This window comes from Cydia strobilella, chromosome 4, assembly GCF_947568885.1.
Source record: "Cydia strobilella chromosome 4, ilCydStro3.1, whole genome shotgun sequence".
Lineage (NCBI taxonomy): Eukaryota > Metazoa > Arthropoda > Insecta > Lepidoptera > Tortricidae > Cydia > Cydia strobilella.
In genome coordinates, this window is record NC_086044.1 from 9746199 (window position 1) to 9772384 (window position 26186).

At 39.0% G+C, this 26186-nt stretch overlaps 1 protein-coding gene across 1 annotated transcript in view; it reads left to right on the forward strand.

Annotated features, from left to right (window-relative positions):
- LOC134741026 (neuroligin-1-like) overlaps positions 1–26186 on the forward strand; it is a 115078-nt gene that overhangs the window by 49814 nt on the left and 39078 nt on the right. The window contains exons 2-7 of the mRNA XM_063673755.1: positions 700–758; positions 3220–3564; positions 4929–5146; positions 9174–9329; positions 24942–25130; positions 26048–26133. Of these exons, the coding sequence (XP_063529825.1) occupies positions 3374–3564; positions 4929–5146; positions 9174–9329; positions 24942–25130; positions 26048–26133 (840 nt within the window). The 5' untranslated portion in view covers positions 700–758; positions 3220–3373. The remainder of the gene's footprint in view (positions 1–699; positions 759–3219; positions 3565–4928; positions 5147–9173; positions 9330–24941; positions 25131–26047; positions 26134–26186) is intronic.

Below are 26186 nucleotides of genomic sequence, written 5' to 3' on the forward strand. Positions count from 1 at the left end.
ACGAGGTTACAAGAAAGATTGCAAGTTTCATTTACAACTGCGGCGTTGTTGTCGTGTTTGTGTTTTATTAAAATCAGATGTACAAATATATTTGCACCGGGAGTATTGCGGCTGAAAGGGTACTTAGGTACCTGAGGGGCCTTAGGACAAGCTGTTCTGCTGAAAGAAAAATAATATTGACAGGTAGTCATTCAAGTTTTTGGTGGCAAGGCTACAATAATTTATATATTTTCTATTTAAGTAGTATAAAATTGTCCGAATTTAATTCAGATTAAATAAAACTTAAATGACATAGAAAGTCAGTGGCATTAGACCAACCCAATTTATACTTGTCATTGGTATTAATGTTGACTTGACATTTTGGGTAAACGACATACGTTCAACACCAAATGATTTTTTTAATAACTGTCTTCAAGAATATAATGGCATGGAACTGTTATTTCACATTTGTGATGATGTCACGGTGTTTGACGCCGAAGCAGGCAGTCTTTTAGAACACCATCCTATTTTGCCGTTTACTGTATTCTTTCGATGTTACGTCGTTGACGATGGCAGATAATGTAGTTATGTCGTAGTTATTACCTAGTAGTTAACGTAGTAATAAACGCTGACCCGGTAAGCGAGGGGAACGGTTGTCAATATCGTTCACCAATGCTTGCATGCCAAATACTTGTTAAATAAAAGAAATATTTGTTTCAGGTAAAACCAATGGTTGACTTAATTGGGCCGATTTGCACCACGCCAAAAACATGAGACGGGTAAGTCGCTAAGATTTCTAGAAAACAATGTTTCTCTAATCATGGTTACAATCTCACTCAATCATAACTAATTTGTTTATTTTTTTCAGTTTCTAACAGTGTATAACCTAATCAAATGTAATATCAGTAATATGTAATGTTTAATATTAATTTTTATTTGTTTGTTCATAATAAAAGGTGTAATCATAATAAATCTTCTTTATAATATAAATGCGTGTGTACTACTCACTGACTGACTCATCAACGCAGAGCCGAAACTACAAAAGCTAGAAAGTTGAAATTTGCACACGGTTACATTTATAATAATATGTACAAGAGATGAGAAGCCATTTTAAGAAATTGTACTCCTAAGGGGGTTAAAAAGGAGATGAAAGTTTGTATTGGGTTCAAGTTTTTTTTAAGCTAGGAACTTGAAACTTAGTAAAAAGTATTTTATTAAAATAGATGAGAGTAATTTCAGCGTTTTTGAAAATTCATCCTCTAAGATGGTGAAAAAGGGGTTGAAAGTTTGTATGGATTTCAAACATTTTTTTAAAGCGGGACTTGAAACTTTGTATAAAGGCATATTATTAGAAAACAAGAAAAGTTATATCAGGGTTTTTAAAAATTCATCCCCTAACAGGGTTAAAAAGGGGTTGAAAGTTTGAATCCATTACAAATACTTTTAAACTTCTTAGGAAGGTATAATATAAGATTCTTCTTCTTCTTCAGGCCTTATTCCCATCTCTATTTGGGGTCGGCTCTCCTAATGTTTAGTCTCCAGAGTGGTCTTTTCTGGGTCGTCTCTGCGTCCGTGTTGGAGTTTTTGAGGTCTTTCTTTATGACGGATTTCCATGTAATTCGAGATCTCCCGCGATGCCCTGGTCTCGGTTCAAGTTCCAGCACTTTTCTTGTCATGTGGTCGGCAGGCCTCCTCATGACATGACCATACCAGCGAAGTCGTGTCTCTTCCAGCTTTTCAGGTATAGGCCTTATTTTGAAGCTGCCACGGATATACCGGTTAGGAACCTTGTCAAGAAGTGTAACTCCTGACGACCACCTCAGCATTTTCATTTCAGCAACATGAAGCTTGTCGGTTTGTTGTTTCTTCAAGGGCCAGCATTCCGCTCCATACGTCATAGCTGGTCTCACTGCTGTTTTATAAACTTTTCCTTTAACCCGTACTGGCATTCTAGTGTCGCATAAGGCAAGGTATAATATAAGATTATTTACAAAACAAGTTAATTCAACGTTTTTGAAAATTCAACCCCTAAGTGGTTTATATGTGGTAGAAGTTTTCTTTTAAGTTCAGGCACTTGAAACTTGGTAAAAGGGCATTATATTAAAATAGACGAAAACTGATTTAACCGTTTTTTAAAATTCATTCCCTAAGTTGGTGAAAAAAGAGAGGGAATTATATCGAGAAGAATTTTTTTTCAGTTAGGGGCTTGAAACTTCGTAGGTTGAAAGACAAATCTCATGCGTTGTATAATTATTAACAAATGATTAACCGTTCTTACTGCTATATTTTGCTGCACAATGTTCTATGCTCATGTAGAACATATAACTACAAATCCACGCGTACGAAGTCGCGGGCAACAGCTAGTAGCGAATAAATGAAATGCCTATGAATATTAGCCTAGCAAATATTTACTTGCGATAGGTACTTTATATTTATAAAGGTCGCGACTGAGTTGTAACCTTTGTTTGTAATGAATCGTTCGAGTCGATCTTGCTAAATGACAGCATTGTAGACCGAAACCAATAGGATCACAAGGTGAATCGGATCATGATAAAAAATCCGTTGATGCGATATTTGAAATATTGCATTGATATAAGTGCACTAAAATAGCGCTGTCTTCTGTTAGCCTGCGATGCCAGCCATGAGCTCATGAGCAATATTTTAATATCATTTTTTTTGAGCCGATTCGCCCTGTGATCCGATTCGCCTCGGTCTTCTATAGATCTCGGTCTTACAGTTACTCGAGTAAGCTCCATTTCCCAAGCGGATCATTCACTTGTACTGATTTGTATTGTAACCCTCAAAGGGAATGTTCGCTGCACTGATTTGAGTTGTAATGTAACACGATATATTACATTGAAATGTTCACATTCAGTCTCCCCCTATGAACATCCTACGAACGTCAAATGCCACTTTCATATAATTAGTTACCGTAAAATGAGGTAACTTTAGTCCACAACTTACAACTATGGTTTAAGTTCCAGTAAAATATGTATAAATATTTTTAAAATTATAATGAGTAAGCAACAAAATAAATGGGATGTAACGAGTACAAATCAAAAAGGCTCGTTGATAATCAACGTTAAAAATTGGACCATAGTTGTATTATAGGACTATAGTTACCTGATTTTTCGGTATGTGTTTGTTAGAAAGAAAAAAAATGGATGATTGTTAAGCTTTATGAATAAAGTGGTCAGTATGGATTTAAACAATCAACGATATTTATTTCGATCTAAACAGTGGCCGCGGGAACGGGAGAAGGGTGTGTAAGGATGAGCAGGCGCGTGGGGCGGTGCGCGAGCGCTTGCGCGCGGCGGCGGCGGGAGGCGTGACGCGCAGGTGCGGCGCGTCCCGTCCGCGCCCGCGCCCGTCCCGCGGCCGCCCCGTGCGCGTGATGCGAGCGGACCGCGCCGCGCTTCACGCGTGGCTCGTCTGCTGCGCGGCTGCGCTTTCCGCTCACAAGTACAGCACGCGCGTTGTGAGGACTAAGTATGGCCCTCTGCGGGGAATCGTCGTGCACTGGCATCCGCAGGTCGAAGCTTATCTTGGAGTGCCATATGCCACACCACCACTTGGTAGCCTTAGGTGAGTTTGAGTTACCTAATACTAGTTAATACTAATAAAGGCTGTCCCGGAAGTAAAGAGACAACTTTCAAAGTCTTACTGGCCGAAAGTATTATTAAAACAAAAGAAAAGTTTTGGTGTCGTTACTGTCGTTGCATCTACGATTTCGTTATCTGTCATTTAAAGCGGGAATTTCGTTATTACATATTAGTTTTTCAAAATGAATAATCAGAATATGAAGCACTTGTTAATAGGAATATTCAGAATTGCCTTTATTTTACGAGTATCATACTAAAAAGGATATCGTAAAACACTTTCTTCAAGGAAAAACTAGAGAAACTAGTATATACATAATAATAAGACTTTATGAAGAAACGGGTGAGATCAATTAAAAGATTCCGGTTAGAAATAGGACAATCACGGTACATCGAAATATTAACCGAGTTAAATCTATCATTGATAAGACTACTTTAACGTCCGTCAGAGTGTCAGCGGATAAATTAAAAGTATCAAAGTCTTCTGTCACCAGAATGATAAAAGAACGAACTAGGTTTAAAACCATATGTACAACAAACTGCTTCTAAATATGTAAAGGACCAAGAGGAACATGCCAAAAGAGGTAACCAATAAGTAGATAAAAGTTAGCTGAAAAAAATACTAGGTTGAAAGATTTATTGACGAATGTTCCGGCTAAATCCCAATGATGTTCATGAAGGAAACATTTCCGTACAACCATTCATTAATTTCCATTCAGTCGTATGTATAGATGTCTTAGGACCGAAAAATTATACCAAAAGCCATTTCTTTTACGAAATACTTTGTATGGCCAAACGAGACGGCTGCAAAATCAGGAACAGCCGTAATGTGACTGGTCGCAAACAATCTAAGATTTAAAAAAAAAAAATAGTTGTCGTGGGAGCAAATTCGGTATCAATCTAATAATTTAATTAACTTTGTGACTACTTTCAACCAAAATCATTACTTTTAATGTTTACCTTAAATTACATATTTTGGAAATAAATTTGTCTCTTTACTTCCGGGACACCCCAGTATATTTAATATATTGTGAGATATCTAATACTAATATATTTTCTTTTTTCAAGTCTTATAAATAAAAAAATCGTATATATTCTGTGACATAGTCAGATTCGAATACAAAAGTAATTTTCGTGGATTTTTAACAAAAAATGGTGGCGCAAAGAAGAGATCTTTGTGTGAAGTGGCTATGAAATATTTTACAATATAAAAAAAAACAGTTTTTTAACTTCAGTCAATTCCAAGTATTGAATTGTACGAGTAAGCATACCTACTGAAATGATAAGGGGAGGTCCAATGATACGCAAGAACACCAGGGAATGGAGGGTACATGAGGTATTTATCGGCAGATACATGCCGCCGGTGACCCCATCCCAGTGGCGCACGACTCGGCTGGCGGATGCGTCAGGCCCGGCGTGCCCACAGGTGCCGCCCGCCGCGGCGCCGCGCGAGGAGGCGCTGCTGCTGCAACCGCGCGCGCGCATCCGGCAGCTCGAACGCCTGCTGCCACTGCTGGCCAATCAGAGCGAGGATTGTCTCTACGTCAACATTTATGTTCCTGTGAATGGTACGAAATATTATTTAAGGTTTATTACTGCAAACAGTACCGCAGCGTACTCAACTAGGTACAGATCACCCATCCTATTACAGTGTTCTGTACCTAACATGAGTATTGAGTACAGATCACCTACTAGATACAGTATTGGAGCTGTATTTGAACCGGACCTATAAGTAACCAAGTTGCTGTTCTTTTTTTTATTAAGAGATAGCACTGATTTAAATTTTACCGTTTAGCATATCTGTGTCCGAAGAAACTAATTAAAATGTTCTAATAATTTTCAAATTTCAGGCAATAGGCCAGCCAACTGTTAAAGTTGCGAATAAAAGGAATTAATATCGTGTTTATCAAGAAAGGGGTATTGAAACGCTCGCTTATCAAGTATTAAAGCAGATTCATTGTTAACTTTGCTGAAACTCGATGCGGCGATGCGTAAACAGAGTTCGGAATTTGTTATTGTATTGATTACTGTTCTAACTAGAACGTAAAACTGAATGGGGCCATGACGCGACACACCACGCGGCTGGCAAAACTTGGAAAGTAAGCTTACGCCGCAAGGCGTTAAGAGCAATGTATGCAACGCACGGCTTCTCATAGAATTTTATACGAAGTTGTCGTCTTTTATCGTGGCAATTTTCAAGTGCTGTAGGGCTAAGATGGTCAGTTTTTTATCATCTGTCATCATGCCTGTCACGTTCTAACAAGTATGTAAGTGCGAAAGTGACGCATGACATGACAAGTGATAAAAAAGCGACCATGATACCGCCGCAGGTGAAGTGCGTGCAAGACCGCTTTTTACTGAAATGCTGGTTTCTTTGTTAGTTCTAAATAGGTACCTAGAAATTGAAGCGCGAACCCTGAAAGATATAAACGCGTTGAAGCGTTTAATTTGTTTTATTAATTTTATTATGCAATAAACTCCACGAGTGCCAACGTGAAAATTCTTACGTTATAAATCACCCAAGATCTGTTTTAATGAGTGTTTTAATGAACTTATTATACGCAGATTCCTTCTCTGTCACCTGTTGTTTAGAGTGGAACAATAATATAGCATAATGGGTCTGACGTCGTTTGTTGACGAGTTATGGTGATGATGGTTCGCGAGCGAGTTAATCTGTGCTGGGGGCTCGTGCTTTATTCAGTTTATTTCCCCGCTAATTCACCGTCCGTTAACCATACCGATGTATAAATATGCACGGATTTGCGAACTCTGTACTAATGTATTTAAGCATTTTCTGACGTAATACTACGTACACCGTACACAATACTTTTTCTATACTACTTAACAAACCTGCTAAATATCTGTTGCTAATTATTAGAATTTTCGTAATTCGGATAAATACATAAGGTAAGGTGGGGTAAGACTAACATAGTTTATTTTGCTCGGGGCAAGACTAACAGTATGAGGGTTCCATACAGTTTTGAACAATACAAGAAAACGAACTGTTTGCCAGAAAAGAGGGTTAGGTTAGGTTAGAACTGCGATTCGACCCTCAAGAAAACGAACTTTAACAATACCTTAAAAAATTGGGATATTTAAAATAGGAATCACGTTAATTCAATTCGGAATTATAGAATTCGTGATTTTAAAAATCGCAAATGTAAAATTCGTCTTTTGTCACTGTCCGAATTGTTATAATCGGAATTATGTGGTTCGGAATTTAAAATTTCAGAATAATGGCAATTCGGAATTCGTGATTTCAAAAATCGTAATTATTAAATTCGGTGTTTGTCACCATCGGAATTGTTATAATCGGAATTGTGGTTCGGAATTTACAAAATTCGGCTTTTCGGGTTTTCGGAAATATAAATCTTCGTGATTTTCATCATTCGAAATTACGACAGTCGGAATTTTGATGGGTCGAGCATTTAATAATCGGAATGATAAAATTCGACATTCTAAAATTGGAATAAAAATTTTCGGAATTATGTAGTGTACCCCTGTAAAACGTTGTAAAATACACGTGCGAAAAAGTAATTCGCAACTCGTGTCGATTTAAAACACTCCCTGCGGTCGTGTTTTAATTTATCGCCACTCGTTTCGAATTTCCTCTTTTCCGCACTTGTAAAATAACTATTGTTACATTTTGTAAAACCTCACCTTATTTCTAGCCCATGTTTAACTTTAATGTTGGATTTATAATATAATATATAACTTAATAATCGTACGACTCAACCTACACGTTGATTTTACCGTAAGCGTTTCTCAATAAAAAGACACGTCAAGATTGTTTATCATCTTTCTAATGCTAAAAAAACGAGGTATAGTACTTACATGACTGCAATAAATCTACAACAGTACATATATTTAAATAATGCATCATTTTGAGAAAGTCTCGCACAACGCACAATCATCAAAGGTGGAAGCGTCTCCGGCGGAAGGTATCGAGGCCTCAATTCCGTAGTGCATTGCAGTGCATCCTACCCCTGCAAGCAGTGCGGAAGTGAGGCTGAGACACCTTGTAGCGACGCCTCAACACAGCAGGAAGTGAGGCTGAGACACCTTGTAGCGACGCCTCAACACAGCAGGAAGTGAGGCTGAGACACCTTGTAGCGACGCCTCAACACAGCAGGAAGACGAACAGCGAGATTTGCTATCTTGGCTAGAATTGGGAAGGCAACAGAAATAAACAATGACATAACTGACATAAGATTATTGAAATAAAACACCGGATGATAATATCTGGTAATTAAGTTATATTTATATATTTATTTATTTATTCTTTGTTGCGCAATACATGATGGTAGAAATGGCGAACTTAAGGCATTCTCTACCAATCAACCACTGGGCTAAACTTGTAAAGTAGAAAAAAAACTTTTACATTTTATATTATATTTTTAACATGTAGTTTCTAAAATATATGTGGCTTTCCATCACAGAGACGTCTCTGATGGAAAGCCACATATTAAAATTCAAGAACAACTAAACATTAAATGTATCTAACCTTAATAAGGTTTATTTTTGGAATGGTAAGAGATTTTAACAGGTTGTAAGCTACTTCAACATTTTGTACATAAACGTAGCACCTAAATCATTGTAGAACTATATATGTTGCAAATTCGTAGACAATAACCTTAAGAATTATATTGTTATGCTCCTTGTAATTAGTTTTTAATTGAGAGCTGTCACTTGCAAATGGTGTTTCGATTCCGCTAACCTTATGAGTTCTTTCTTTTATGAGAAATTCGTTATTTTTCCTTAATCCCCGCTCACAATCCCCTTTTTCCCGATGCGAGTTTAATATTTCTTAGAATTAGAAAGAAATTACTTTGTCACCTCCGCGTTTAGATATCTTACAATATAAGTTTACCGCCATCAAAGAGTCGCAGAAAGGGTACAAAGGCTTTTTATGGTTGACTTGTTTTTGTTAGAAGAATACATTTCTTAACTTTCTCTCTTATTCTTATTTTGGAGGCTTGTTTAAAGCCCTTTTTACTCTTTTATGCTTAAGTATTAGCGGAAATCGAATAATATTGATGTTGACACATCTGCTCTTAATTCTTTTATCTCTCTAGTTGGTGTAAATAATCCATTTGAATAGATATTTAAATTATAACGGAAATGCCTGTATAATAATAAATGACTAAAAATATAATAATATTTTTAGTCAACCCTTGTTTTATCGACGAATGCAAGTAGGTAGGTACTTACTGTAATATACCTTAGAATGAACCTGTGAACTGTAAAGTTAATAAAAACAATGTTGACGTTTCATTATTCAATTCCAGTTGCCAGTGCTTTGTTTATTTTGGGTTTAATTATAATGTAAAAATCAGGACATGACTGATGCTGATGACAGTGATATTATAATAAGTTTGATAATAAGTATGTAGCTGATCCATCCGTCGTTTGAACGTCGGCGTCTAGTCAGCGCTATGCAAAATGGCGTCGCTGCGTAGTTGCGTCAACGTTGCGTCAAGCAGCAGCCATAGAGTTGACTAGACGCCTTGGCCTTAAGTTAACCTATGGTAGTATTTAAAGTAAAATATTTCTGTTTTCTTAGCTAATGGGTGATACAAACATTCAAATTGACAGGTGAAGGCGAAGACGAGGGTGGAGGGCTGCCATGTCTGGTGTTCGTGCACGGGGAATCATATGAGTGGAGCTCGGGTAGCGCCTACGACGGAACCACGCTGGCGGCGCACGGCAACATCATTGTTGTCACTATCAACTTTAGGTTAGGTGTATTGGGTAAGTGAACACCTTACCTTTAGACTAATTAATTAGTGGAGTAACTCGACAGAAGTCAATTTAAATATTAAGTTATTTAGCATTTAACTTATTAAGATACACGATCCTTCTCAGGGGAAATTTTTCATATAATGTATAATAAATGAAATTAATCTATTATTATTAAATTATTATTATCTTATCTGGTGCAGTCTGTTTCATACAAAGGCGAGGAACACAGTGGCATTGCTGCAGCAAATGCATTTGCTAATTACTTTAGCAGTGTTTTTCTTCCAAATAGCCCAACTCTTAGCGCTGACAACTGTAGTATTTCATCCGGCCCGCATATACATATCCGTATGATTACTATAAAGCAAGTCTGTGATGCTCTTAAAGCCTTAAAACCTAACAGTGCTGTTGGACCAGACACCAGACGGAGTGCCTCCATACATTCTCCGCTCCTGCAATGGCATCCTTGCCAAACCACTCTCATATTTTCAACCTTTCACTCAAAAAGCACACATATCCATCCATCTGGAAACACTCCAGAGTAACACCTATACCAAAAACCGACGATAAAGTCAAAGTCGATGGGTTTCGACCAATAGCCGTCCTTAACTCAGCAGCCAAAACTTTCGAGACCATTTTACATAAGGAAATATACAGTTAGATTGATCCGTATATTAGTGATGCCCAGCACGCGTTTAGATCAGGGAGGTCAGTTAATAATAATTTGCTTATTCATGTTGATTGTATTAGTAAGTGTTTTGACAACGATATCCAAGCTAACGTCCTGTATCTTGACTTCCGGAAAGCATTTGATACCGTTGATAACGACGTGCTTCTATCTAAGATTTGGAGTATCGGGTTCAACTACCTAAAAGACAGAAAGAAGAAGAAGAAGATTCGTCAAGTATGGACCCTTCTCTCCCTACCATACTCGATCCGGAGTAAGTCAAGGATCAAGTCTGGGACCTCTGTTGTTCCTAATAATGGTGAACGACCTTGTAAGCGACCTCCAGAATGCCAAATGCTTGCTATACGCTGATGACCTCAAGCTGGTGATGGGCATCGAGTAGGAGTCAGATTGCCTAAAGCTTCAGAAGGATCTCGATCGAGTGTCACGATGTGCATCGATGGAGTGTCACAAACAAACTTCACTTCAACAACAGCAAGTGCCAAATAATGACATTTACACGTCGTCAATGCCCCATTAACCTTCGGCATAAACCAGGTGGTCAGGTGATAATCAGTGTAAATTCAGTCAAGTACCTTGAAGTGAAGTTTGACCGCGTGATTCCATGAGCATATCAACAACCTAGCGAAGGAATCGTATAGGAGGTTAGGTTTTATGACAAGAAACGCTAGGGACTTGCACAATTCCCGCGTCATGAAACTCCTGTATACGGCTCTTTAGTTAGATGCAAACTGGAGGCCAGCGCCTGTGTCTGGAGCCCTAGTGAGGCCAAGTACAAGCTTTTGTTCGAAAAGGTCCAAAAAGCATTCCTGCGCTTCCTTTACAAGAAGTTGTATGGATATTACACTTTCATGTACCCAACTAAGTTTTTACTTGGCATCCTAGGTTTTTACTCTCTGGAGGTGCGTAGAGACTGCGTGCGCTTGGTTACTGCTTGTAGGATGTTCCACAATAAAATAAACAGCACGGAACTGCACAATATTATCAACTGTCTAGTTGTACCTCCTAACAAATCTCGACGGCGAGTATATCTGCAGCTGTGGGATGGAACAGGACCGCGCGCGACCGCCGCGCGTCGCCGCTGTGCGACATGCTACACTTACTGAACGGACTCCTGCGCATGGATCAACAAGTGGACATCTTCGCTAATCATTGGCCTAGGTGCCTCGCCTACTGTGAGAGTGAAGTAAATGACCGTACGACAGTGTATATGACTGGGTAACCGATAATGTATTAACAAAATGTGATATAAATATCTTGACATACTTAATTACATTTTGCTAATGTAGCAATTAATTATCATAATAGCAAAGTAATTAAACCGTTCTTGTGAATATAAATATAAATTAATGCCACCGCTAATATGAGGGTATTTTAATTTATAAAAAACTCGGCATTGCACTTAATTACGTTTTTGACGCTATAGAGAGTTTTCGTTATATAGAGAGAAATTAATATTAAAGTAAAGCAACTATAAGCAACACATGTCGACGTTATAGGGAGTGAATCGTTATATCGAGTGACGTTATATGGAGTTCACACTGTATTACATCAAATTATGCAAATATCGACAATTTATGATGCCAAAATAAATGCCACACTCATGCACCATACGGAGTATGAGTAACAGGAAAATCTCGCCTGAGAGGTATTATTTCGCGTTCCATTTGGTTGTCAGTTTCAATACAGCTCTGCTTACATGACAGTTACTTCCCATTTTGCTTTTGTTTGCAGCATTTAATATCAGTGATAAGTATTTCTCGGAAGGTAGGTAACTAAATATTTTTTTGAAGTAAAACTTCTTTAGGCGCGACTAGAGGGTATCTCAGATTTTTTTTTCTGACGGAAGTAACGCTCAGTAGTGACACACGCACAATAGGACACACGTCAAAGTGCCAACATAGCGATAAACATCATCGTTAAAGAAGTTTTACTTCAATTGCGCGTAAAGATTACACTAACACGCTTTTTTATACATGTGTTGTTTTACAAAAATAATGCTCGTACAATTCTAGAAGTAGGTATAGGTTGTTTTATACTCAGCGTAAAAGGATTATAAGAAAAAAGCTTATTTTCCAAGAAGGCAATCATTCTAAATTCTAAATTTTACCGAAATATGGCTTATTTATATTTTGCGTTCCTATTATTCCTTATTTAATAATTTAATTTGTATTGCCTCCCTACTGTAGTATAGTACTATAGAGTAGTAGGTATGTATGTGTTTTAAAAGCTGCGCTGTCTAGATATGAACTAGGCTGGGGCCTATTTCTCGAACGGTATAAGCGTATAAGTATGGAAGGTAGAGTTATAAGGCTAATATTATAAGTCCACAAACTGTCAAATCGTATGGGTTTCCATGACAACACACTAGTAATATTAGCCTAATATTGTTAGAGAAATAGGAGAAATAGGCATATAACACACTTGTTTCTATTTTCCCTGTATTCTCTCACTCTCTCTCTCTCTCTCTGTGGTCGCTCCCTCATGACTGAGGATCGTGGTCATCAGTGGATGTGGATGCTTCACACCTGGTTCTTGTAATCTGCCTCCATCGGTGCCTGTCCATCGCGTCTCTGACGACCGAGCAAAAGCTGGTTGAGGATGGGGCCCCTTTTACTTGATCGCTCCATCTAGTTAGAGACCGTCCCCGGCCTCGTTTGCCCTCCGTGTTTCCAACAATGATCAGCTTTTCAAGGCTTTCATCTCCCCTCCTCATTATGTGGCCGAAGTAGGACAATATGCGCTGCTGACAGACTATGGATAGGCGAGTTTGGACACCTTCGTATTCTCTCACAAACATCCGGTATTCTAGGTACCTTAATTCAAAACAAGAGTTAATTAATATGTTATTACTGAACTACTGAGATTCACCTTAAACCCCGGCCTCATTTATTACCCTTTAGACTTAGGTCAATCAGTGTAATCTAATAAAAAAAACACCTTTCGGTATTTACATACCTACTTGCTTCCTACTTACTGTAATTGGACTAATGTCGTTTAAAAAGTACTCAATAAAGCTTTGTGTGCGCACTAGTCTTGTTCGAGAAGATTTTCAGTGGATTTCTTGGCGTAACTTTGCGGCATTAGTCATCAATTTGACGTATAAAGAGCCCATTTACGGCTTATTTGCTGCTTGAAGCTTTTTATAATAGCCATGAGTGAGTGAATCGAGGCTGCTCGAGTTGAAATATTGAACGGGCTACTTTATTTATTTAAGCTTGTTTCAAACATGGCTTCGTTACTGTAACAAACTGAAATATTTACAAACTTATAAATTTAAACTTCACAGAAGATATAGGCAATCACGGAATAACTAGGTAGGTACATCATTATGTGCAATAAAGTGACATACAAACCTTTACTACTTACTTAAAATGAGCAATAAAAGTTTAAGAAATAGAACCATAGTAAAGAAGATAAGGTTACTCAAATGGAACTGGGCCGTATGTGAATGGATATCCAGACACGAGAAAAGAAAAGATGGAGGCCCAAGGAAAAGGTGGCGAGACATTTTCACCCAAAGGGTTAGGCCAGGCTGGATGCAAATGGCTAGAGAAAGGCAATTGTGGAAAGAAATGGGGTGGCCTACGCCGCTGATGCGACTTCTACCTAATCGAAATATTATGTGTTAAGTATTTATTGTAAAGTTTGATAGTGGAAATAAAGGCTTTTTATACTTTATTTTATACAATTATACTTACTTAAGTTGGAATGGGCATTGGGACCGCCATAAAACAAAATACGTTTGTGTTGTAAGATGGTAAAATAAGGGATCAGAGCAAATAATAGACTTTCTTATTCCATGGATAACACTCCGGTAATATAGTAAGTACCATAGAGTAAGAAAATGCTATTTCAACAAAAAAGACTGGGCGAAGTTGGAATGGTGTCGGGACGATATACACCCCAAGCCAAAAGTTGTAGTTTATTATTTTCTTTAATATTTCATGATTATATTATTATTATTGTATATTGGTAACCAAACTTACATTAAGCAACCAAAAAGATTAAAAATACACTAAGTATTAAAATATCCTTTGTAAATACATTGTAAAAAAGATAAAAATAAGAACTTTGGAAAAGTTACATACCACTTGTTTGTTTTGTAACTTTAAGTAATAGCGTACTTTATTTCCTCCACATTCATTCTTAAATATTTTTTATGTACTTAAGGCGTGTACCGAAAAAAAAAAACTGTAAATATCAAACGGCTGTAATTTTATTTCCAAGCAAGATGACGACAGCTTTCTAACCGCAGTTAAAAGTCCTATTATTAAATTATATATTCCAATATAAATAATTCTGGTTTTACGCCAATGCGACATAACACCGGTGAACAGAAAAGATCAAGAAAATTAATCTTTTCCATTTGGCAATTTTTGGCAAGAAAAATTTCAACTACCTTCATGCTTGCTTTCGATACACTTAAAATTACCTCGAAGTTTCGTGCATTTCATGATGTAAATAAATAATTTTGTACGTTGTCTCTTGAACAGAGGTCTCGAAGCGGCAGTCCTCTAGGTACAAGTTACCCTAAAACCATCAGAAAGATTGTTAGGTAATAGAATTTGCGCCCGCCCCCGTATGCCCGTTATATTTATCGCGAAAAATTGGGGTACATATGCGGCTTAAGTGAAACGAACTATAAAAAAACCGGCCAAGTGCGAGTCGGACTCGCGTTTCAAGGGTTCCGTACATTACAAAATTTAAACACTGTATTTTTTATGTGAAACGTCTTTAAAAAACCCGTAGGGGTCGGATCAAAAACGAAGTAATTAAGTCCGACTCACGCTTGACTGCACATTTCTAATAGGTTTTCCTGTTATCTATAGGTAAAGAACTATTTTGTGTATTTTTTTCAAAATTTTAGACCCAGTAGTTTCGGAGATAAAGGGGGGGGGGGATGGTCATTTTTGCCTACTTTCTTGAAAAACTTCTAAACTATTTATTCTAAAATTAAAATATATATATATTTGAGATTCTCACAATATTTAGAAAAACTTCATTTTTTAATTTTGTCATTTACCCCCCAAAAGTGGACCCGATGTTTAAAATTCATTTGTTTACGTTACATGTCCGTCTTTGAGTCACAAACTTACATATGTCTACCAAATTTCAACTTAATTGGTCCAGTAGTTTCGAAGAAAATAGGCTGTCACAGACGGACAGACAGACAGACAGACGCACGAGTGATTCTATAAGGGTTCCGTTTTTTCCTTTTGAGGTACGGAACCCTAAAAATTTGCATTATTAATTTCTGGGCCAAGTCGAAAGTCATACAATTTCCTTCGTACAAAAAGTCGCATTTTGTAATAGACGATGAGCAAAGTAAGACCACCATACGTCCTGCAGTGCCGTTCTCTCGACTATTCATGGGCTCAAATCAGAAGTGTATTAAAAGAGAAGGATAAAACAGCCAAAAACTTTAACAACTCCAGCAGGTGTTGGGATGGTGCAGGCAAATATGAAAAACAGCTCTGTAAAAAGCTACCACTGAATGCGCTAGGAAAAAGCTTCTGATCACTTCTGTAGAAAATTTAATAATAAAAAAAAACTGATAATTATTTAAATTAAAAGTAGCTTCATATTCTAGTAATCCTAAATTCCAAAAATCTTTATCAATTACATCAGTTTATTTCATTTGAAATTTACAGTTTTTTTTAGGTACAACCCCTTAAGTAACATTAAAAAAATAAATATACTTAGGGCCTGTTTCACAATGTCCAAGTAAAGTCCTTAATAAGCTACTTGCCACTTATCTGACGAATAAAGTCATCTTTTGCGTTTCACAATCTTCAAATAAGCTTAACTGGTAGATAAATACCTTTACAACTGAATGTAATTTTATCTGGCAGTTAATTTATTTGTTAATTAACTATACTTGGACATTGTGAAACAGGCCCTTAGTAACATAAAATATTTTCATATACAATCAATAACTCTTTCATTCTAAAATATGTTCTTTGGAGTTTCAATAAGAACGAATGAGAAAATTTCAGGGTTCCGATTTGTAAGTATTTATTGGTTGCTTTTAAATATCTCGTTCCAGTATGCTTAATCTGCGGTGTGATTTTAAAATGTTACGGTGAAAGCTGTAGTCTTATATCGTGGAAAATGTTCTTCGAGGCTTTATTTATTTTATAAACGCTGGAGCTTTAAAACACATACTTATCTTTAACCACTCTTTAACTAATGAATGACTCTAAACGGTATAGAAATTCTTAATACAAAGGTGTTTTGTCAACTTTTTATAAGTCCCAATAGTAAATAGATATCCTGTTTATTGATAGATATCTATTTAAGAATTAATAAGCCGTAACCAGCATAAGAAGGTCATCGGTTAAATCAAAAGTCATATCGAAGTATATTTTCATGAAGTAAAATATATGAATAAAATATAATTAGAAAAACTATTTTTTTTTTCATATTAAAAATGAAGCTAAAGGTGTTTTATTATCTGCAATTTGGGTGTGTAATGATCGCTATAACAATAAATGATCTTTTTTCATTCGATATAACAATATATGTTAAAAATTTCAAGACATATCACTAAGGTAATATAATCAACCAACCAAAGAGGAATAATTTTATATAGTATAATTAAGGGTAGATTATAAAATAAATTAATATTACTATTACCCAATATAACTTATAAAAGATATAATTTCTAGCTGTATAATATATGATATTACATACATTAAATATTTCGTATATAAAATTGAATCACCCACAACATTTGATTTAACAATGACTGAAAAATGTTTATTTTTTGTCGTGTGTAAAATTATATTAGATATTAATTATATTAGGTTGTAGGCGATAGTTCTTTATTTCATGTCTAATTTAAGTTTAGGTATAAAAAAAAACCCTAGCTACTTATTACGTCATTGTGTTATTAGCTGTAATTTTAATTGTTAAGATTTATTTCGTGCATACTAACTCCATCTGTTGAGCCTTACACTTATTTGTGATAATTAAAAATAAAGTCACAGAGGGCGCTGGCGTGTATACTTAACCTAAAAACATATGGCGAATTCCCGTTACCTATCTGCTCACAACGCGACACGCGAGCACTCTCTCTCATATTTCACTTAAAAAACCTAGTTTTAATCCATCTTCCACCTGCGTATCCTACAATAAGCTGGTCTTCAAACCGGATCTAATGTGAACAGTGCCGATTAATGTTTACTACGCCACCGAAGATGGTAATAACGCGACGGCAAAAGGAAATGGCCGCCGCGAAGGCGAATTCGGAACCGCCGCCTTCAGCCGAAATGGGCGACGTGGCCGACGTTTTAGCTGGTACTACCAACTCCAAAAACGAAGTCAAGACCTCAGCACCTTCTGTTGCAAGCAGTAGAAGATCTACAGCATCCTCCATAGCAAGGCGTAAACAGCTGGAGTTGCAAGCAGCGGAGGAAAAGGCTCGAATCCAGATGGAGTTGATCGATAAACGCCTAGAAGCTGACCTTGCCGCCGCCGAGGCCGAAGATCAAGAAAAGTTAGACGTCGCTAGTTTAAGTGAAATAAATCAAGAACGAGTGTCGGACTGGTTGACCCAGCAACAGCATGCTGACGAGTACCGCCCACCTGTGCCCCCCGAGCCGGTCGCGCCCGTTTCCGATCGTGCAGCACCAGCACAGCATGTGGACACCGCTAGCAGCATCATGGAGTTGGCGAACGCCCTAAAGAATATGATGGGCCAATCATCGTCGCATCGCGAGGAACGTCTACTCAGCCGTCTGGCCACTCCGCGCGACCTACCTATATTTAGCGGAGACAGTCTAGAATGGCTGCATTTTAAAAATGCCTACGATGAATCATTATCGTCTTGCAAGTACTCAGAATACGAAACTCTGTCCAGACTTCGACGAGCACTGCGAGGCGAAGCCAAAGAAGCCGTCACCGACTTACTGATTGGCAATACTTCGTCCAAGGATATCATGGATGCTCTCGAACTTAAATACGGACGAGCAGAAACTATTATTTGCAACATAACTGAACAATTACGTAAGTTGCACCCATTACCTACGCATTATCAGCAAGATTTAGTTACCTTCGCCACAAAAATAAACAACTGCGTTGCAACTATACGTGCATTAAAACAAAGTGATCATTTACGCAATCCCGAGCTCGCGTCCGCTATTACAAGCAAATTACCGAGCACACTTTTGGGAAAGTGGACTGAATATGCCTACGAGAAGATTCTTGCAGGAGAATCCAAGCTAGAATTGCTGGCTCAATTTCTTAAAAAAGAAGCCAACATGACCCTGGTTACCGGAGCTGTGCAGCCGCGAGAAGTCAAAAAGCCAGCACCCACCGAGCCCCATTTTAAACGTGATAAAAACGATGACAAAAGTCGTTATACGCACCACGTACTTGCTACTAGTACGTCACGAATAGATCATACTTCGTGCTCATTTTGTAAGAAAGGGGTACATTCACTACCCGAATGTCGCGTATTTAAACGTGCGATGCGAAGAGATAAATGGAAATTTGTTAAAACACAAAGATTGTGCTTCAAATGTTTGATCGCACGCCACGATATAAACAGCTGTGATGCACCTGACTGCGATATAGAGGAATGCGGACTAAGACATCACCGCTTACTTCATTGGAAACAAGCTACATCTTCTACGAGTACATTATCATCGGATCCCGTGACTCCCGTGAGCAACGAGCAACCGAGCACGCCGCTCCCGCCGGACCCGCCGCTTGCTCAACCGCGCCGCGCCGCCAGTGACGCTGATGCTACGATCGCTCACATCGCGACGCCTAACGATAACGATGAGACGGACGATTCGAACGCAAACGTGTTATTAAAAGTGGTTCCAGTGAAATTGTACGGACCCCGTGGTGAAATACAGACTTATGCGTTACTTGATGATTGCGCTGCCCTTTCGATGTTGGACTCTAGCCTAGCCGACGAACTAGGTCTACAAAGTGAGCGTTCTAGTGCGGTAAGACTCATAGACGCGTTCGGCCTTGAAGTGTATCAATCTGACGCGCCTAAAGTTCGCGCCAAAATATCTGAACGGGACAATACCTATTACGATATAATATTACGTAAGAGTTCTAAGTTAAATGTACCACCGCAAAATTTAACCGCCGTAAATCAAATTTCATGCAACAAGTTATCTAAAATATAAAATGTTGTTTGTAAAGAACGTGTTGTGCCTCGCTTGCTTATAGGTGAAGATAATTATTATTTAATAGCACCGCTCGAGATCATTCATGGTGGCAGAAATACTCCATATGGAACCCGCTGTCGGCTGGGATGGTGCATCCACGGCTACTGCAGTCGCGCTCACTCCTCCGCGTCTCAGGTAAGTCACAGTGTTTGCCATCTCGCTCACTCTTATGATGGGATCGACAGTACTACTAATCTTGATACCAGTGCACTTAATGACCTAATAAAGCAATCGTATTGCCTAGACTCCATAGGAGTTTCGACCTTATGTCGCGAGAATAAGGCACATCTGCGTGCTATACAGATTTTAGACGAAACTGCACGTTTGATTGATAACCGATGGGAAGTAGGTTTGCCATTTAAACAGGATGACTTTACTATGCCCGATACTTATAACTATGCATTATCTCGCATGCAATCTTTATTACGTAAATTCGAATATGACCCTGTTTACGCGAATAGGTATGCCCAGGAAATAAATAAGTTATTATCCGAGGGGTATGCGCGTGAGTTACAGGAAAACGAGCTCTCAGTCAATCATGCATGGTATATTTCACATTTCGGCGTACAAAATGTAAATAAACCCGGTAAATTAAGATTGGTTTTTGACTCAAGCGCACGCGCTAGGAATAACATGTGTTTGAATGATTATCTGTTGACCGGGCCTGATTTATATAACTCGCTTTTAGGTATAATGTTGAGATTACGCGAGAAGGAGTTCATCATTATTGGTGATATTAAGGACATGTTTTTACGTATTAAAATTCGTCCAGAAGATCAACATGTTTTTCGATTTCTATGGCAAGCGTCCGCCACTGATACGATTAAAACATATGTGATGCAAAGCCTTATTTTCGGTGCAAATTGCGCGCCTTTTATCGCGCAACATATAAAAAATAAAAACGCACTTAAATACGAAGACCAGTATCCCGAAGCTGTTCAAGTAATTATAAATTCGCATTATATGGACGATTGTTATTATTCCACAGATAGTGAGGAAAATGCTATTCAGTTAATTAAAGATATTACGTACATACATAGCATGGGCGGCTTCGAGATACGTGGTTGGTCTAGCAACAGCAAAACGGTTTTGAACGCGTTACCGGCCACGGCGCTGGCTCAGTCAGCTGTTCAGTTCAAGGACGGAGCTACGAATATGACTGAGCGCGCTCTCGGTTTAATGTGGCATCCTGCTGACGACACCTTTAGCGTAAAAGTGTCGACTGGGCAGATCTCGCCCGAGATTTCAAACGGAAGCGTTCCGCCTACAAAGGCTAAAATGCTAAGCATTATTATGTCAATTTATGACTTACATGGTTTTCTCACTCCGTTTGTCATAAAGGCTAAAATTTTATTTCAAGACGTACATCGAAGCGGAGTCGACTGGAAGTGCCACATCCGGCCTGAGGAACATACTGGTTGGAAAGTTTGGCTCGACGAGTTGAAACAACTGGAGTCGCTGCGTATACCGCGCTGGTACCTGCGCGCCGGCACCTGGACGCCGTGCTATGACTCACTGTCTACGTCTGCGTCTTGTGAGAAGATAATGGATATACAGATGCACATTTTTTGTGACGCATCGATTAAAGCCTACGCTACGGTTATATATTGGCGTTTTACGCGTGCGGATGGTTTCGTACTAGTATGTTTGGCTGCTAGTAAAAGCCGCGTAACTCCCTTACGTCCGATTTCAGTCCCGAGACTGGAATTACAGGGATGTCTTCTTGGCACACGGTTGGCAAGGACTATTGCCACTGAGCAAAAGAATCTGGTGCCCAGTAAGCGATATTTTTGGACAGATTCCAGTACTGTCTTACAATGGATAAGAAGTGACCCCAGGAGCTACAAGCCTTACGTTGCTCATAGGCTTGGGGAGATCGATGAGCTGACTAATGCCAATGAGTGGCATTACGTGCCATCTCGTTTGAACATAGCTGACATTGCTACCAAGACGGATAGCCCTCCGCTGGACTACAGTGACGCGTGGTTTCAAGGTCCTGCATTCCTGTGTCAACCCGAAGATCAGTGGCCAAAGGACTTGAAGAATGCGAAGATCGTCGAAGAGGCTACCTGTGAAAAAAGAAGTGTTAATGTGGTTAGTACACTTGAAATACACTTACCTGTACCCGATGAAGGACGCTTCTCCAGCTGGATCCGACTTGTACGCACTGCTGCAAGAGTTTTATATTTTATAAAAATATGTAGACTGAAGTGTCAAGAAAGAAAACTAAATCAAAGAAGAAAGAAAAATGAACAGAATAAAGACACAATACAGCTCGATTCTGCAATGATGAAGAGCGCAGAAAAACATATAATAAAAAAGTGTCAAAGTGATACCTTTGCTGCCGAGATTGCCTGTGTAACACAAGGTAAACCGCTGCCGTCAAACAGTCGTCTACTAAAAGTGACTCCATATTTAGACGACGATGGAATCCTTCGTGTTGGCGGCCGTATAGATCAAATTGCAGGGGTAGAACTGTCAACCACACGACCACCGATTCTGGATGGAAAACATAGAACTACTCGGTTGTTGGTTGAATACTACCACCGACGTGCCATGCACGTGGCACATGAACATGTTGTCAATGAACTGCGTCAGTCTTACTGGATCGTGAATCTGCGTCCGACTGTACGCAGCGTCGCCGCGCAATGTTTGTTCTGCCGCTACTGACGCGCTCGACCGCAGCCTCAGAGAATGGGTGATTTACCTGCCGCGCGGTTACAGTACAGTCGTAGGCCATTTTCATACACAGGAGTTGATTTTTTCGGCCCTATGGAGACGACCGTTGGTCGAGGAAGACAGAAAAGATATGGCATGCTCTTTACATGTCTCACTGTGCGAGCCATTCACATCGAGATCACAGAATCACTGAGCACGGACTCTGCAATTATGGCGCTCATACGTATGTCTGCTCGCCGTGGCACCCCGCTGGTTCTATTTTCAGATAATGGCACAAATCTACGGGGAGCCGACAACGAGCTGAAGACTAGTCTTCAGCAACTGAACGTAGACAAACTGCGCGAAGATGGAGCCGTCCGAGGGATTGAATGGCGATTCATCCCTCCCGGAGCCCCTGAAATGGGCGGCGCATGGGAGCGTATGGTCCGCACAGTTAAGACGGCGCTCAAGGTCGTCATGAAGGAGCGCGCACCACATCCTGAGACCCTATGCACATTGATGGCGGAAGTTGAGGCTCTCGTAAACAGCCGTCCTATCACACACGTCTCGACGGATCCCGGTTACCCCGAAGCGTTAACGCCTAACCATTTTTTAATCGGTAGTTCGTCTACTGGAGTTCCTATCGGTAAGTACGACGATTCTGACCTTTGCCTCCGCAAAAGGTGGCGCGTAGCTCAGCGTCTTACAGACATGTTTTGGGCTAGGTGGATAAAAGAATATTTACCTACGCTTCTACCTCGTCAAAAATGGACTAGGGAATCTAGATCGTTAAAAGTAGGAGATTATGTAGTATTGGTCGATCCCAATTTAGAGCGCGGCTCCTGGCGACACGGTGTAGTGAGCGCGGCGCACGCTGGCCGTGACGGCCGTATTCGTGTGGTAGATGTGCGCACACGCTTAGGTCAGCTGCGCAGACCTGCCACACGCGTCGCATTACTGTCCCCAGTTGATGGCTAGTGCTTATCAGCACTAAGGGGCGGGGATGTAGGCGATAGTTCTTTATTTCATGTCTAATTTAAGTTTAGGTATAAAAAAAAACCCTAGCTACTTATTACGTCATTGTGTTATTAGCTGTAATTTTAATTGTTAAGATTTATTTCGTGCATACTAACTCCATCTGTTGAGCCTTACACTTATTTGTGATAATTAAAAATAAAGTCACAGAGGGCGCTGGCGTGTATACTTAACCTAAAAACATATGGCGAATTCCCGTTACCTATCTGCTCACAACGCGACACGCGAGCACTCTCTCTCATATTTCACTTAAAAAACCTAGTTTTAATCCATCTTCCACCTGCGTATCCTACATAGGTTCTATCCATAAAATGAAATTTATGCAGAGACACATGCTTACATTTAAAAATCATAATATGTACATTTTTCATACTAATATAGGTTTTAACATAGCAAATACGACTTGGTAACATATCAACGAAGCTCCGCTTTGCGGGGCTTCTATTTTCTGCTCTGAGGGACAAAAGGTAACTAACGAACCTAATCTAACCCAACCTAAAATAGCGGTTTTACATACTCTTCTTTGAAATAAAACTATGAAAACGGATTATATCGCGTATATTGAATTTATAATACATCCCGACGTTTCGAACGCACGCGATACAATCCGTTTTCATAGTTTTATTTCATGAGTAACTATCGCGGTAACCGAAGACAATATACTCTTCTTTGTTATGCGCCTTCCTCTTTAGACACGGGGATACCTGTGTCTATTTTTTTAACCTATACCATACTTGATACGACACCCCAATATCAAAAAAATATTTCTATAATACATAATAACGGAAGGTTCTGGAGTGGCGTCTGCGTACCGGAAGACGAACTGCCGGTAAGCCTCCAACAAGATGGAGAGACGACCTGGTGAAGGTCGCGGGAATTCGGTGGATGCGAGCGGCACAGGATCGGTCGGAGTGGCGAGCCTTGGGGGAGGCCTATGTCCAGCAGTGGACGTCTATTAGCTGACATGATGATGATGATGATGAATACATAATAGCCAATGAATGTTATAAAGTATGTGCTACCTTAGGATTAGGTTGAAAGATATTATATTATCAAATACCTGTTATACTGTATGAGAGATATACCTATATCTGATAAAAATATGTCATTCGTATGTATATGTCTTATAAATTATATCCCTTGACGTTATATCGACTAATAATATATCCATAGTTTTTAGATACAGTGAAACGCACCCCTGCAATTTACACCAATTGAGGAATGGAAGAATGCAGTCTTTGAATGCTTCGACAATCGAAAATAGCGTGTCAGTGTTTTTGTAAAATACGAGTAAAAATAATGTGATCGTGTGAGAGGATCTGGATTGTCTTTGTCAGTTCGCATGAGTTAACATGCATGAGATGAGGGGCGAAGTATGTTTATTGAAATGCAAAGATGCTCATAGAAAATAGCATGTCTTTATATGCTGTGCTGTAGGTATAGAATCTTACCGTATTAACGGGAACGGTCAAATGTAAATACCTATACCTATGCACAATAAACCTGTCACTCCATTTATTTAAGTAACTAGAATTTAAAGAGGTACTTTATATTGCTAAAATTAAAACTTCATGAGAGATTGGACGCTACATATGTTGACAACTGACTTTTAACTGTGTTCTGTGATAATTGAACCACTTTAAGGTGCAGTAGGTTCAGCCAGCAGAGTATATAAACATCGTAGCGCTTTTTTAGATCACAATACCTACGGTTGTCAAAATTTTACTATCAATCTTGAGGCGTAGCAAATTCTAGTAACTTTATCGATTCAAAACCTGTTTTTTTGACTTTCGCTCGATTGAAAAAAATCACGAACTTAGGTCTATAATGCGACTTAAAAATTTGTAACCATTTTTGCACACAAGCTAAAAATACGAAAATTGCTTTTGAAAATGCGCAATTTTATTTTTTTGTCAAACTTAAAAAAAATATCACGATCCAGGGCATGCACATCCATCTCACTGATGCTTAGGCTTAGTGATAGTGAGAGCAGAACCTGAACCCACGGGGCCACATATGTATATAACCATGTATATAAATTGTTGTTATCAGGTTTTTTAAAGACTGGTGCTAAGGGGTCGGCGCAGGGTAACTTCGGACTGATGGACCTAGTTGCGGGCCTGCATTGGCTGCGAGAGAACCTACCCGCGTTCGGTGGAGACCCGGAGCGGGTGACCCTCATGGGCCACGGGACGGGTGCGGCGCTCGCCAACTTCCTCGCAGTCTCTCCTGTGGCTCGAGGTGAGGAAGGAACTTATTCAAGTCAACATATGTTTAACCCGCGCGCAAAGGTCTATCGCTCCCATGATTATCTTTCGCCAGCATACGCGTGAGGGAGCTATAGTGTCCAGAACGGAAGACGGGAGTGAAGTGGGTGAAGACATAGAACCGCTTAGAATAATAACTAGAGGTAAGGGTGAGAGTGATACTCAGTCCCTCAAAGATGCGTTGCCTTTTGTTTAAAAATCGAGGTAGATAATTACATTGTCAACGTCATACTCGTATTTCACAGTATCTATTGCCGTTATGACACGAGCTCTAATTAAAACAAATCAAAATCAGAAGCAACTAATTTTTGCTCTGTATTTCGACCATAATCGATTAAAAGATGTGTTATAAAAATATAGCAATAATGAAAATCATAACTCAAATATAATGCTTTACAATTTGTAATATATATTATATTTAATGATTTCATATCTGTTTATAATAACAGAATATAATATATGTTTTTATATCTGATCTGTTACAAATTGGAACTTACAATATTTATTTAACCCTTTTAGAGTAACGTTTCCCGCATCTGTATATAATACAATTAGCTGATGTTTATTCGTTCACCGAGGGTAAGCCCTGTGGAGATTTCATTACTTATTTCGCGTAGCGCACCTACATCCCGTTTATATCCTCCGTAACTTAATGCGATTAAACGGGCTAGCCGCTTAAGGCACGCACAAGAGCTTTCTCAAACGTAATTAAAAGTAAGGTCGGTCGACCAGAACTTAGTCCTGCATCAACTTGAAAATACAAAAAAACAAGCTTTGAAATATTAAGCGGAAGGAAGCAAACAAATGTTTTTCCTTGAGGACAGATTTCATTATCTTGCCGATTCTTGTGTTCGAAATAACAAAATTAAATTAGGTTTTTTTTTGTTTCAGAGCTACTGAAGCGTGTCATCTTGTTAAGCGGGTCGGGTCTCAGCTCATGGGCATTGCAGAGAGAGCCACTTACAATAAAAAGAAAGGTAACCCATAAGGATTATGGATCTGGCAAATGTCGCCTCTAGCTATAGAACGC